The sequence below is a fragment of the Grampus griseus genome (assembly GCF_964374135.1).
Source record: "Grampus griseus genome assembly, chromosome: 10".
Taxonomy (NCBI): domain Eukaryota; kingdom Metazoa; phylum Chordata; class Mammalia; order Artiodactyla; family Delphinidae; genus Grampus; species Grampus griseus.
The window spans coordinates 25,186,548-25,200,382 of NC_139004.1; the positions used below are offsets into that span (position 1 = coordinate 25,186,548).

The 13,835-nt window shown below is 41.3% G+C and overlaps 1 protein-coding gene across 2 annotated transcripts in view; it reads left to right on the plus strand.

Annotated features, from left to right (window-relative positions):
- The window catches only part of PKHD1 (PKHD1 ciliary IPT domain containing fibrocystin/polyductin), a gene marked incomplete at both ends in the record, with an annotated part of 425,783 nt that overhangs the window by 120,180 nt on the left and 291,768 nt on the right, over positions 1-13,835 (plus strand). For both annotated transcript variants that reach the window (XM_082663569.1, XM_082663570.1), the window contains one exon: positions 12,624-12,780. In XM_082663569.1, the coding sequence (XP_082519695.1) occupies positions 12,624-12,780 (157 nt within the window). The remainder of the gene's footprint in view (positions 1-12,623; positions 12,781-13,835) is intronic.

Below are 13,835 nucleotides of genomic sequence, written 5' to 3' on the forward strand. Positions count from 1 at the left end.
GTCTTATGTGTAAAAGAATGGAGGATGTTACAAAAAAAAGATCAATACATTTCGTTTCATAAGAATTAAAAACATTTCTATGTAAAAGAGCACTGAAAAAAGTAAAAAAAATTGCAGTGTCATATCAAATTCTTTTAGTTATTAAAACAACACTTTGAATTATGGCATAGTGATTATGAGCCCACATAAGTGTTGACTATTCATTCAAACACATTTTTGGGGGTACCGACCATGTGGCCAGGCATTGTTGTAGGTACTGGGATACAGCAGAAAACCAAGAAACTCTCATGAAGCTTACATTCCACTGGGACTTGACTGACTATAAACAATACACAATGTTTCAGTGATGATAAGTTCTTTGGAGAAAACAGAGCAGTGTAAAGGGTGGAGAGAGCGTTGGTGACAGGGACCCGGCTTTTCCTATTTCCAGGGCTTGTTTGCTGAAGCAGGCATTCTGGGGAGGTGTCAAAATAGTTCCTCCTTATCTTTGCCATCTAGGAGGCACTGTGACTAGAAAGACCCCCACACTCTACCTTCTCCACAGCCCTGACTTAACACAGATGCTTGCAAATAGGTCTTTGCTTTGCCTGGTGTTCCACCTTGCTGATCAGTGCTTTCTTTCAAGATAACTCTGGTGGTACTGCAAGTACATTTAAGGTGACATGTAAGATTTGCAGACACTGCACATTCCTGAAGTTCAGAGAAGTGCTGACAAGCTGTAAGAAGAAAACAAATTGCATAAGCTTCTCGCTGAGCCAGAAAAGTTTTTGCTTGTGTTTTGTTTTGTTTTTTGGTTTCTCTTTTGGTTTATTTGGGGCTGTATGTTCTAAGGTAAAAATGAGGGCGTGTTCTGGATAGTTCCCAAGTCTATTTTTACTCCACCCCCATATGCCCATAGGGAGATGATTTTCTTCATCTGCAGAATGGGAATGAGTGATTTGTTTATCTGGAAGAAGAAAACTAGAGCTAAAAGCTGAACACCTTGGGGACTGTGGTGGAAAGACCTGTTATTTGGTGAAAGTGAAACTTGCGTTGACCTGGGAGCTGAGTTGGTGATGCAGAGCATGGCTTGCACCAAAACATTACATTGGTATCAATTGAGAGGCTTTCGAATATATGGACAAGAAGTCTTTTTAGTGATGCTGTCAGCATTCTTGTTTGCTTGATTGGATCAAATTGAAGGAACTGAAGGATAAAGATGTTGGAAAGTGGGCCACCTCCTCTGTCTCATGGGGTTATTGCTCTGGGAGGCCTGTGGAATAGAATTATACTACCATTGTGTCAACTATGAAAATGTAGAGCTACAATTCTTATGGCGGCACACGTGTAACCATGAATTCCCTGATAACTTGAAATCATGGAGATATTTGACTCTTCTACTTCCCTAGGTGCTGTTGGACAGTTGAGGATGCATTAATTTTTTAGGAAAAAATTTTGCTAAAAGTTTAGGAAGTTTTTACTTTTAGCATTTAGTCACTGTTTTGTAATAGGCATGAATCATTGATACATTTAATATAATTTCAGGATACCTTTATTATGATAAGGAAAAGCTTTGGGCAGAGGGAAGCTTAGATCTTTTGAAATTTAATGCTTACCATTGATAACCATTTGAAAAGTACCACATTCAATAAAGAGACTTAAGGTGAAAGAAAAAATCAGTGGAAGATTTCATAGGGAGATTGAATCTGAGTCTCTGGTTTTAATTTTGATACATTTACCCTTGTTTGATTTTAAGTTTACATAGAGTTTGAAAACACAGAAAGCAGTGGGAAAGGATGTGGGCCAAACTCAATGGATCAAGAGACCTAGGGAACATAACATTTTTAAGTAATTTTAGACCTTATCACTTATTTGCTCACCTATGTATAAAGAAGGCATGTATGCTTATGTGTATGTGCGATATCTATAAATGCGTGTGGAATTTGCAGGTGGATGATTCACTTAAATCATTTCATCAATTTTTATTTTCCACTTAACTATGTGTCAGACACTTTTTAGGGGGTTGGGGATATAGCAATGACCAAAACAAAGTCCCTGTTTTTCATTTGAGTAATAAGCTCAATGGATGATAAATACACAAGGAATGATATGGTCTAATACAAGGATGAAGCAGTATTAGGGTGAAGGAGTGATGGGACATAGCATTTTAATAAGGAGACAGAGAAGGAAGTGTTGTTTGAGCAGAGACCTGAATGAAGTAAGGGAGTGTGCCTTGCAGATATTTTGGCTGAGAGCGTCCCAAGAGAGGCCATGTGAGCGGGAAGACCCGAGGTAGGAACTTGCTTGGCTGGGCCCAGGCTGTCTTCACCTCCACGGCCTTTAGCACAACCTTTAAACTCTTTGAGCCTTTGTTTCCTCAGCTGTAAAGAGGACACTGTTTCCTCAGCTGTAAAGAGGATATAACAATATTTGACCTTCCCACCTGCTGGGTTGGGGCTAAGTATAGTTCTTTTTTTTACATCTTTATTGGAGTATAACTGCTTTACATTGGTGTGTTAGTTGATGCTGTATAACAAAGTGAATCAGCTTTATGTATACATATATCCCCCATTACCCTCCCTCTTGCGTCTCCCTCCCACCCTCCCTATCCCACCACTCTAGATGGTCAAAAAGCAATGAGCTGATCTCCCTGTGCTATGCTGCTGCTTCCCACTAGCTATCTATTTTACATTTGGTAGTGTATATATATCCATGCTACTCTCTCACTTCGTCTAAGCTTACCCTTCCCCCTCCCCATGTCCTCAAGTCCATTCTCTATGTCTGCGTCTTTATTCCTGTCCTGCCACTAGGTTCTTCAGAACCATTTTTTTTTTTTAGATTCCATATATATGTGTTAGCATATGGTATTTGTTTTTCTCTTTCTGACTTACTTCACTCTGTATGACAGACTCTCGGTCCATCCACCTGACTACAGATAACTCCAATTTCATTCCTGAGTAATATTCCATTGTATATATGTGCCCCATCTTCTTTATCCATTCATCTGTCAGTGGACACTTAAGTTGCTTCCATGTCCTGGCTATTGTAAATAGTGCTTCAATGAACATTGCGGTACATGACTCTTTTTGAATTATGTTTTTTTCAGTGTATATGCCCAATAGTGGGATTGCTGGGTCATATGGTAGTTCTATTTGTAGTTTTTTAAAGAACCTCCATACTGTTCTCCGTAGTGGCTGTATCAATTTACATTCCCACCAACTGCTGCACCAACAGTGCAAGAGGGTTCCCTTTTCTGCACACCCTCTCCAGCATTTCTTGTTTGTAGATTTTTTGATGATGGCCATTCTGACTGGTGTGAGGTGATACCTCATTGTAGTTTTGATTTGCATTTCTCTAATGATTAGTGATGTTGAGCATCCTTTCATTTGTTTGTTGTCAATCTTTTCATCTTCTTTGGAGAAATGTCTATTTAGGTCTTCTGCCCATTTTTGGATTGGGTTGTTTGTTTTTTTGGTATTGAGCTGCATGAGCTGCTTGTATAGTTTGGAGATTAATCCTTTGTCAGTTGCTTCGTTTGCAAATATTTTCTCCCATTCTGAGGGTTGTCTTTTGGTCTTGTTTATGGTTTCCTTTGCTGTGCAAAAGCTTTGAAGTTTCATTAGGTCCCATTTGTTTATTTTTGTTTTTATTTCCATTTCTCTAGGAGGTGGGTCAAAAAGGATCTTGCTGTGATTTATGTCGTAGAGTGTTCTGCCTATGTTTTCCTCTAAGAGTTTGATACTGTCTGGCCTTACATTTAGGTGTTTAATCCATTTTGAGTTTATTTTTGTGTATGGTGTTAGGGAGTGTTTTAATTTCTTTCTTTTACATGTTGCTGTCCAGTTTTCCCAGCACCATTTTTTGAAGAGGCTGTCTTTTCTCCCTTGTATATTCTTGCCTCCTTTATCAAAGATAAGGTGACCATATGTGTGTGGGTTTATCTCTGGGCTTTCTATCCTGTTCCATTGATCTATATTTCTGTTTTTGTGCCAGTACCATACTATCTTGATTACTGTAGCTTTGTAGTATGGTCTGAAGTCAGGGAGCCTGATTCCTCCAGCTCCATTTTTCTTTCTCACGATTGCTTTGACTATTTGGGGTCCTTTGTGTTTCCATATAAATTGTGAAATTTTTTGTTCTAGTTCTGTGAAAAATGACATTGGTAGTTTGATAGGGATTGCATTGGATCTGTAGATTGCTTTGGGTAGTATAGTCATTTTCACAATGTTGATTCTTCCGATCCAAGAACATGGTATATCTCTTCATCTGTTTGTATCATTTTAATTTCTTTCATCAGTGTCTTATAGTTTTCTGCATACAGGTCTTTTGTCTCCTTAGGTAGGTTTATTCCTAGGTATTTTATTCTTTTTGTTGCCGTGGTTAATGGGAGGGTTTTCTTAATTTCTCTTTCAGATTTTTCATCATAAGTATATGGGAATGCAAGAGATTTCTGTGCATTTATGTTGTATCCTGCTACTTTACAAAGTTCATTGATTAGCTCTAGCAGTTTTCTGGTGGGATCTTTAGGATTCTTTATGTATAGTATCATGTCATCTGCAAACAGTGACAGCTTTACTTCTTCTTTTCAGATTTGGATTCCTTCTATTTCTTTTTCTTCTCTGATTGCTGTGGTTAAAACTTCCAAAACTATGTTGAATAATAGTGATGAGGGTTGGGAAACCTTGTTTTGTTCTGATTTTAGTGGAAATGGTTTCAGTTTTTCCCCATTGAGAATGATGTTAGCGTGTTTTTGTCATACATGGCCTTTATTATGTTGAGGTCAGTTCCCTCTATGCCTACTTTCTGGAGAGTTTTTTTTTTTTTAAAGAAGATGTTGGGGGTAGGAGTTTATTATTTATTTATTTATTTATGTTTGCTGTGTTGCGTCTTCGTTTCTGTGCAAGGGCTATCTCTAGTTGTGGCTTGCAGGGGCCACTCTTCATCGCGGTGCGTGGGCCTCTTACTATCGCGGCCTCTCTTGTGGAGCACAGGCTCCAGGCACGCAGGCTCAGTAGTTGTGGCTCACGGGCCCAGTTGCTCCGTGGCATGTGGGATCCTCCCAGACCAGGGCTCGAACCCGTGTCCCCTGCATTAGCAGGCAGATTCTCAACCACTGCGCCACCAGGGAAGCCCGGAGAGTTTTTTTTAACACAATTGGGTGTTGAATTTTGTTGAAAGCTTTTTCTGCATCTATTGAGATTATCATATGATATTTCTCCTTCAATTTGTTAATATGGTGTATCACATTGATTGATTTGCATGTATTGAAGAATCCTTGCATTCGTGGGATAAACCCCACTTGATCATGGTGTATTATCCGTTTAATGTGCTGTTGGATTCTGTTTGCTAGTACTTTGTTGAGAATTTTTGCATCTAGGTTCATCAGTGATATTGGCCTCTAGTATTTTTTTTGGTGACATCTTTGTCTGGTTTTGGTATCAGGGTGTTGGTGGCCTCGTAGAATGATTTTGGGAGTGTTCCGCCCTCTGCTATATTTTGGAAGAGTTTGAGAAGGATAGGTGTTAGCTCTCCTCTAAAAGTTTGATAGAATTTGCTTGTGTAGCCATCTGGTCCTGGGCTTTTGTTTGTTGGAAGATTTTTAATCACAGTTTCAATTTCAGTGCTTGTGATTGGTCAGTTCATATTTTCTATTTCTTCCTTGTTCAGTCTCGGAAGGTTGTGCATTTCTAAGAATTTGTCCATTTCTTCCAGGTTGTCCATTTTATTGGCATAGAGTTGCTTGTAGTAATCTCTCAGGATCTTTTGTATTTCTGCAGTGTCAGTTGTTACTTATCCTTTTTCATTTCTAATTCTATTGATTTGAGTCTTCTCCCTTTTTTTCTTGATGAGTCTGGCTAATGGTTTATCAATTTTGTTTATCTTCTCAAAGAAGCAGTTTTTGGTTTTATTGATCTTTGCTATCGTTTCCTTCATTTCTTTTTCATTTATTTCTGATCTGATCCTTATGATTTCTTTCCTTCTGCTAACTTTGGGTATTTTTTGTTCTTCTTTCTCTAATTGCTTTAGGTGTAAGGTTAGGTTGCTTGGGATTTTTCTTGTTTCTTGAGGTAACATTATATTGCTATAAACTTCCCTCTTAGAACTTCTTTTGCTGCATCCCATAGGTTTTGGGCCATCTTGTTTTCATTGTCATTTATTTCTAGGTACTTTTTGATTTCCCTTTGATTTCCTCAGTGATCTCTTAGTTATTTAGTAGAGTATTGTTTAGCCTCCATGGGTTTGTATTTTTTACAGTTTTTTTCCTGTAATTGATATCTAGTCTCATAGCACTGTAGTCAGAAAAGATACTTGATACGATTTCAATTTTCTTAAATTACCAAGGCTTGATTTGTGACCCAAGGTATGATCTATCCTGGAGAATGTTCCATGAGCACTTGAGAAGGAAGTGTATCTGTTGTTTTTGGATGGACTGTCCTATAAATATCAATTAAGTCCATCTTGTTTAATGTATCATTTAAAGCTTGTGTTTCCTTATTTATTTTCATTTTGGTGGTCCATTGGTGAAAGTGGGGTGTTAAAGTCCCCTACTATGAATGTGTTACTGTTGATATCCCCCTTTATGGCTGTTAGTATTTGCCTTATGTATTGAGGTGCTCCTATTTGGGTGCATAAATATTTATAATTGTTATATCTTCTTCTTGGATCGATCCCTTGATCATTATGTAGTGTCCTTGTCTCTTATAATAGTCTTCATTTTAAAGTCTGTTTTGTCTGATATGAGAATTGCTCCTCCAGGTTTCTCATGATTTCCATTTGCATGGAATCTCTTTTTCCATCCCCTCACTTTCAGTCTATATGTGTCGCTAGGTCTGAACTGGGTCTTGTAGACAGCATTTATACGGGTCTTGTTTTTGTATCCATTCAACCAGTCTGTGTCTTTTGGTTGGAGCATTTAATCCATTTACATTTAAGGTAATTATTGAGATGTATCTTCCTCTTCCCATTTTCTTAATTGTTTTGGGTTTGTTATTGTGGGTGTTTTCCTTCTCTTGTTTTCTCTGCCTAGAGAAGTTCCTTTAGCAGTTGTTGTAAAGCTGGGTTGGTGGTGCTGAATTCTCTTAGCTTTTGCTTGTCTGTAAAGGTTTTAATTTCTCCGTTGAATGTGAACGAGATCCTTGCTGGGTAGAGTAATCTTGGTTGTAGGTTTTTCCCTTCATCACTGTAAATATGTCCTGCCACTCTCTTCTGGCTTTCAGTTTCTGCTGAAAAATCAGCTGTTAACCTTATGGGGATTCCCTTGTATGTTATTTGTTGTTTCTCCCTTGCTGCTTTTAATATTTTTTCTTTGTATTTAATTTTTGATAGTTTGATTAGTATGTGTTTTGGCATATTTCTCCCTGGATTTATCCTGTATAGGACTCTCTGCACTTCCTGGACTTGATTGAATATTTCCTTTCCCATATTAGGGAAGTTTTCAACTATAATCTCTTCAAATATTTTCTCAGTCCCTTTCTTTTTCTCTTCTTCTTCTGGGACCCCTATAATTCGAATGTTGGTGCAATTAATGTTGTCCCAGAGGTCTCTGAGACTGTCCTCGATTCTTTTCATTCCTTTTCTTTATTCTGCTTTGCGGTAGTTATTTCCACTATTTTGTCTTCCAGGTCACTTATCTGTTCTTCTGCCTCAGTTATTCTGCTATTGATTCCTTCTAGAGAATTTTTAATTTCATTTATTGTGTTGTTCATCATTGTTTGTTTGCTCTTTAGTTCTTCTCGGTCCCTGTTAAATGTTTCTTGTATTTTTTCCATTCTATTTCCAAGATTTTGGATCATCTTTACTATCATTGCTCTGAATTCTTTTTCAGGTAGACTGCCTATTTCCTCTTCATCTGTTAGGTCTGGTGGGTTTCTACCTTGCTCCTTCATCTGCTGCATATTTCTCTGTCTTCTCATTTTGCTTAACTTACTGTGTTTGGGGTCTCCTTTTCGCAGGCTGCAGGTTCATAGTTCCCATTGTTTTTGGTGTCTGCCCCCAGTGGCTAAGGTTGGTTCAGTGGATTATGTAGGTGTCCTGGTAGAGGGGACTGATCCCTGTGTTCTGGTGGATGAGCCTGAATCTTGTCTTTCTGGTGGGAAGGACTGCTTCTGGTGGTGTGTTTTGGGGTGTCTGTGAACTTAGTATGATTTTAGGCAGCCTCTGTGCTAATGGATAGCGTTGTGTTGTTGTCTTGCTAGTTGTTTGGCATGGGATGTCCAGCACTGGAGCTTGCTGGTTGTTGAGTTGAGCAGGGCCTTAGTGTTGAGTTGGAGATCTCTGGGAGAGCTCTCGCTGACTGATATTACGTGGGTCCGGGAGGTCTCTGGTGGACCAATGTCCTGAACTCAGCTCTCCCTCCTCAGAGTCCCAGGCCTGACACCTGACTAGAGCACCAAGACCCTGTTAGCCACACAGCTCAGAAGAAAAGGGAGACAAAAAAGAAAGAAAAATAAAATAAAAGAAATAAAGTTATTAAAATAAAAAATTAAAAAATATATGTTAAAATAAAAAAGTAATAAAAAATAAAAATAAAAAAAGAGAGCAACCAAACCAATAAACAAATCCACCAATGATAACAAGCACTAAAAACTAAACTAAGATAAACATATAAATCAGAATCTAGTCAGTTGCATACAGCAAACCCCACATCTACAGTTGCTCTCCAAGTCCACTGCCTCAAGTTTGGGATGATTCGTTGTCTATTCATGTATTCCACAGATGCAGGGTACATCAAGTTGATTGTGGAGCTTTAATCCGCTGCTCCTGAGGCTGCTGGGAGAGATTTCCCTTTCTCTTCTTTGTTCTCACAGCTCCCGGGGCTCAGCTTTGGATTTGGCCGCGCCTCTGTGTGTAGATCACCCTCTGGCATCTGTTCTTCACCCAGACAGGAGGGGGTTAAAGGAGCGGGTGATTAGGGGGCTCTGCCTCACTCAGGCCGGGGGCAGGGAGGGGTACGGAATACGGGATGAGCCTGTGGTGGCAGAGGCCAGCATGATGTTGCAACAGCCTGAGGCGCACCGTGTGTTCTCCCGGGGAAGTTGTCCCTGGATCATGGGACCCTGGCAGTGGCGGGCTGCATAGGCTCCCGGGAGGGGAGGTGTGGATAGTGACCTGTGCTCGCACACAGGCTTCTTGGTGGCGGCAGCAGCAGCATTAGTGTCTCATGCCCGTCTCTGGTGTCCACGCTGATAGCCATGGCTCCTGCCCATCTCTGGAGCCCATTTAGCTGGTGCTCTGAATCTCCTCTCCTCACGCACCCAGAAACAATGGTCTCTTGCCTCTTAGGCAGTTCCAGTCTTTTTCCTGGAATCCCTCTCATTTAGGCCCCTTCAGGCTGTGTTCATGCAGCCAACCCCAGTCCTCTCCCTGGGATCTGACCTCTGAAGCTTGAGCCTCAGCTCCCAGCCCCCACCTGCCCCCGAGGGTGAGCAGACAAGCCTCTGCTCTCTGCACCCCTGTTGCTGCGCTCTCCTCCTTGGCTCCGAAGCTCCCCACCTCCACCCCGTTTCCACCAGTGAAGGGGCTCCCTAGTATGTGGAAACCTTTCCTCCTTCACAGCTCCCTCCCAGAGGTGCAGGTCCCATCCTTTTTTTTTTTTTTTTGCGGTACACGGGCCTCTCACTGTTGTGGCCTCTCCCGCTATGGTGCATGGGCTCCGGACATGCAGGCTGAGTGGCCATGGCTCACGGGCCTAGCCGCTCTGCAGCATGTGGGATCTTCCCGGACCGGTGCACAAACCCGTTTCCCCTGCATCGGCAGGAGGACTCCCAACCACTGCGCCACCAGGGAAGCCCCCCATCCATACTCCTTTGTGTCTGTTTTTTCTTTTGCCCTACCCAGGTGCATGGGGAGTTTCTTGCCTTTTGGGAAGTCTGAGGTCTTCTGCCAGCATTCTATAGGTGTTCTGTAGGAGTTGTTCCACACGTAGATGTATTTTTGATGTATTTGTGGGAAGGAAGGTGATCTGCATGTCTTACTCCTCCGCCATCTTGAAGGTCCTGAGTATAGCAATTTTCAAAGGCTTTTTGGCCAGGCCAAGATGATAGAACACAGGGAAGTAAGCCAATGATACACACAGCTGCTTCTGAGCCAAAGAGAAAGTCTTTAAAGTTCCCTCAGAGCTAAGATGACAGGTATCAGTGCTAACCTTGAGGTTTGAAAGGTTCTCAAGTTACGGGAAGACATCATCGAATAGTCCTCCTCTGACTTCCTTTTACCTGATCGTCTAGTTGTTCCACATCTTCCCATTGTGAGGGTCATGAGCCCAGGTTTTTTGTGTAGTTCTGTAGCTGGGCTTGGATCTGAACACGAGGCTCACGTCTCAGAAAAAGTCAAGCTGCTGAAGCTGCTGAATTCTTCACTCCTCCTCATGGCTCATCCACACACCCTTGCTGGCCTTCCCTGAACTTCAGGGCCTGGTGTGAAGGGAGCCTCCCAGTTCCTTTTTTGGATCTATCTCCCTCTTCTCTAGCCCTTGCCTTGAATTGGTCCTCAAAATTTGATGCAGAAGTGCCACTGAGGAGATGATTAAAATGACAGATCCCTGGTCCCACCTACTGAGAGTTTTTTTTAAAAAATTGAAGTATAGTTGATTTACTATGTTGTATTAGTTTCAAGTGTACAGCAAAGTAATTTGGGTATATATATATATATTCTTTTCCAGATTCTTTTCCATTACAGGTTTTTACAAGATACTGAATATAGTTCCCTGTGCTATATAGTAGGTCCTTGTTGTTTATTTGTTTTATATATAATAGTGTGTATTTGTTAATTCCAGTCTCCTAACTGATCCCTCCTCCTGAGCTTTTGGTTCCATCCTGGTGGCATTGAGAGAATCTGCACCTTAGACAGCTCTAGGCTGAGAAACCCTGTCTGAAACATCATCTTTAAAATAAAGGGATAGGAGTTCTTTCCATCTCTGACCTTCTAGAAATCCAGGCTTTTTCACATGTCTTAGTGACTCAGGGCTGACTTACAGATAATCTGGTTCACCTTCTCTGGAGTTGTTTTCACCATCTTTTGGTCTTTTCCATCTTCTCACCACTTTATTCCACTCCAGTTTCCTCCTATTGGCCCCCCTTTTTCTTTGTGGATTCTGCGGGAGTGAATTAAAGGATTATAGGAAGGTAGAATGTCTAGTCGTATGAGGAGCCCCTTCTGTAATTTTACCTCCCCATGCCTAGCTTCAGTGTGAAATAGGTGGAGAGGTAAACTTCTCTCCCACTTTTTGAGTGTTTGGATGGTCATCCTGTGGTCACGGTTCATACAGCTCACAATGATGCTTGGTTACCACACGTTCTTTTTTTCCTGTGGTGCTGGAACTGCTTATCACTGTGCCTGATGCCTTTCCATCTCTTAAACTGGGATGAGTCACTGAGTTATTTCTCCTTTGTAGATGCAGAAAATGAAAAGATCCTGCTTTTCCTTATCCCCAAGTCTTGTTGGTGATCGGGTTCAGTATATAACTCAGGACTAGTGAGCTGGGGGTCAGTACACCTGGAAAATCTACTGACTTCTGGCAACACATTTGTCCATTTTCTCTCTCAGAAATACTCCAGGGCATTGTTCTCTGTGGAGGTGCAGTTATTGGTATTATAAACATGCCTCCCCTTCTTCACGATCTTCTCCCATCTGCCTCAGATATCTCACAAGAGGACTTTCTAGGCAGTTGTTTTATAGGAACTGGGGCTTCGCATTAGGTTGGAATCTGTGTGGGAAGAAGAACTGTTGGGAGAGAGGCATACCCATGTCATCTGTATGACCTTGAGCTAATCACCTTGTCCAAGAGGATTTCATTACATTTATCAGAATTACAGTTCCATAGCTGCACAGGACATTTAAACCTGTTCTCTGCCTCTTGCATGAGCCAGATACTGCTTTCTGTGATTTTCACATCCTTGGTTTGAAAACCACGTGAGTTCAGTGTGACTGTAAATTAACAGGAAGCCAAAAGCTCTGAGAGGGAGACTGCGAGAAGTCAAGGGTGCTTCCTCCTCTAGGCGCCTCACAGTCCCACTCCCGGCACCTCCCTCAGAGGTTCTGGGTTGTCATCGGAAGTCAGCTGGCATTTTTCCTGTGCACAAACTTTGCCAGCATGGATGCACCAAACACAGAGGGAAAGGCATCAGTAATATCAAAAGAGGCAGGGTGGGAGGATGGATCTGAACACGTGGAGAGAGGAATGTTCCTGTAAGACAGGGACACTTGGCAGTAGGGCCAGTGACAAGTGGTACCAGTTATGTAAAGCAAAATGCCACCCATCAAGCAGAATGTGTTAATTCTCTCTATTCCTGGCTATTTATGACTTTTTGTCCAAGACTCAATACACGTCTGTAAAAATAAAAAATGGAATCGACCCCATCTGTTAGGTAGAAGGTGGCCTGTTCTTGGGCAAAAAGGTAAGAAAGTGTTACCAGCATATCGCTGGAGAATTCCAGAGGCTGAACACAGAAGAACTTTGAGTACGACTTTGCCCCTTCCGTATTTTCCCTTTTTTGAGTTAGTTGTACGAGGGTGACTAATTTTATGGAGATGTTTAAAATTATATTTAAATTAATTTGAGTTTAAGGAGTTTCTGTTCTGATGGATCACCCAGACTATCCTGCTTGAAAACAAAACAAAACAAAATAACAAAACCTGTTTTCCAGGGCAACTTTCCCTTTCAGTTCTGCCGGAGGTGGTCCAGGGCTCACAGCTGGTTTCCCGGGCAACTGCCACAAGAGGGCGACAACGTCACGGTAGAGAAAGGCCAGCTGCTCCTGTTGGACACCAACACCAGCATCCTCAACTTCCTGCACGTGAAAGGTTTGCGGAGTTTGGAGATGGGGGTGGCATTATTATATATGATTTTATCATTTTAGAGGCAGAAGGAAGGGGAAATTTTTGGATAAGTTCCAGCCCTTGGTTGACAATTTATTCTCGGACCAAATTGAGATTTCCCTATGAAAGGAAGAAGTGGTCAGAAGGTTCAAAATGAAAGCCCTTTCTTTTGACTCTTAAAAGCACAGAGCTTAATTATTTTAATTTTTCAAATGCAAGAGGGTGATCAGTGTTCTCCAAGAGTATGGTTCTTTATTCAAGTCCTTTGTATTCATGCTTGTCCCTGGCAGCACTCACGATATAGCAGAAGGCTCTGAAATCAGTTAATGCTGCTGCCTTTGAAATTCTCTGCCAAGAAAGCAGTGCCTTCCTGCTTTTACCCTGTTGTGGTTTTGACTTCCTTGTCCCGTGGAAAGTCATATAAATAGGCTTCCTTATTGCAAAACCGGCCACATAGCTCTAGGGTCTGGGAATTCGGGAGAGACTGAGAATTCAAAGTTTAACTCCTCCCCCTCATTACCAAGTGACTAAGTCAGTTGCTTCTACCTCCTCATGAGTTTGTTTCCTTATCTGTTAAATGAGAATAAAAATCATTGCCTCCTTCAGTGGCAGATAATAACGAATGGTTATCAAAGGGACTCTTGTTCACTGGCAAGTGTGATTAGTTACGGAGATCTATAAAACTGCACTAAAACACAATTCTGTACTATAAATATATTTAACATTTACAGGAGCATTTGTTCTTGTTAAAGTAAGCTTGTGGCTATATGAGGGAGAATAAAATATTTTGCAGAGGATAAACTGATGGAGTGTTACTACCTGTCTCTTACAGGTGGACTTATTAGGAATTTTACATTCTTTATTCTGCAAGCTTATTTTTTTCCCCTCTGGTAGCAAGGAGAAGATTTCAGGCAAATCAATTAATTACTACCCTTTAGGAAAAAGGCCTGTGAGCTTGAGCTCCTGACCTGTCTTTTTGGTGGTGGTTGTGTGTGTGTGTAGCCAGTGGCTATGGGGAGTACTGACTTATTGACAGCTAG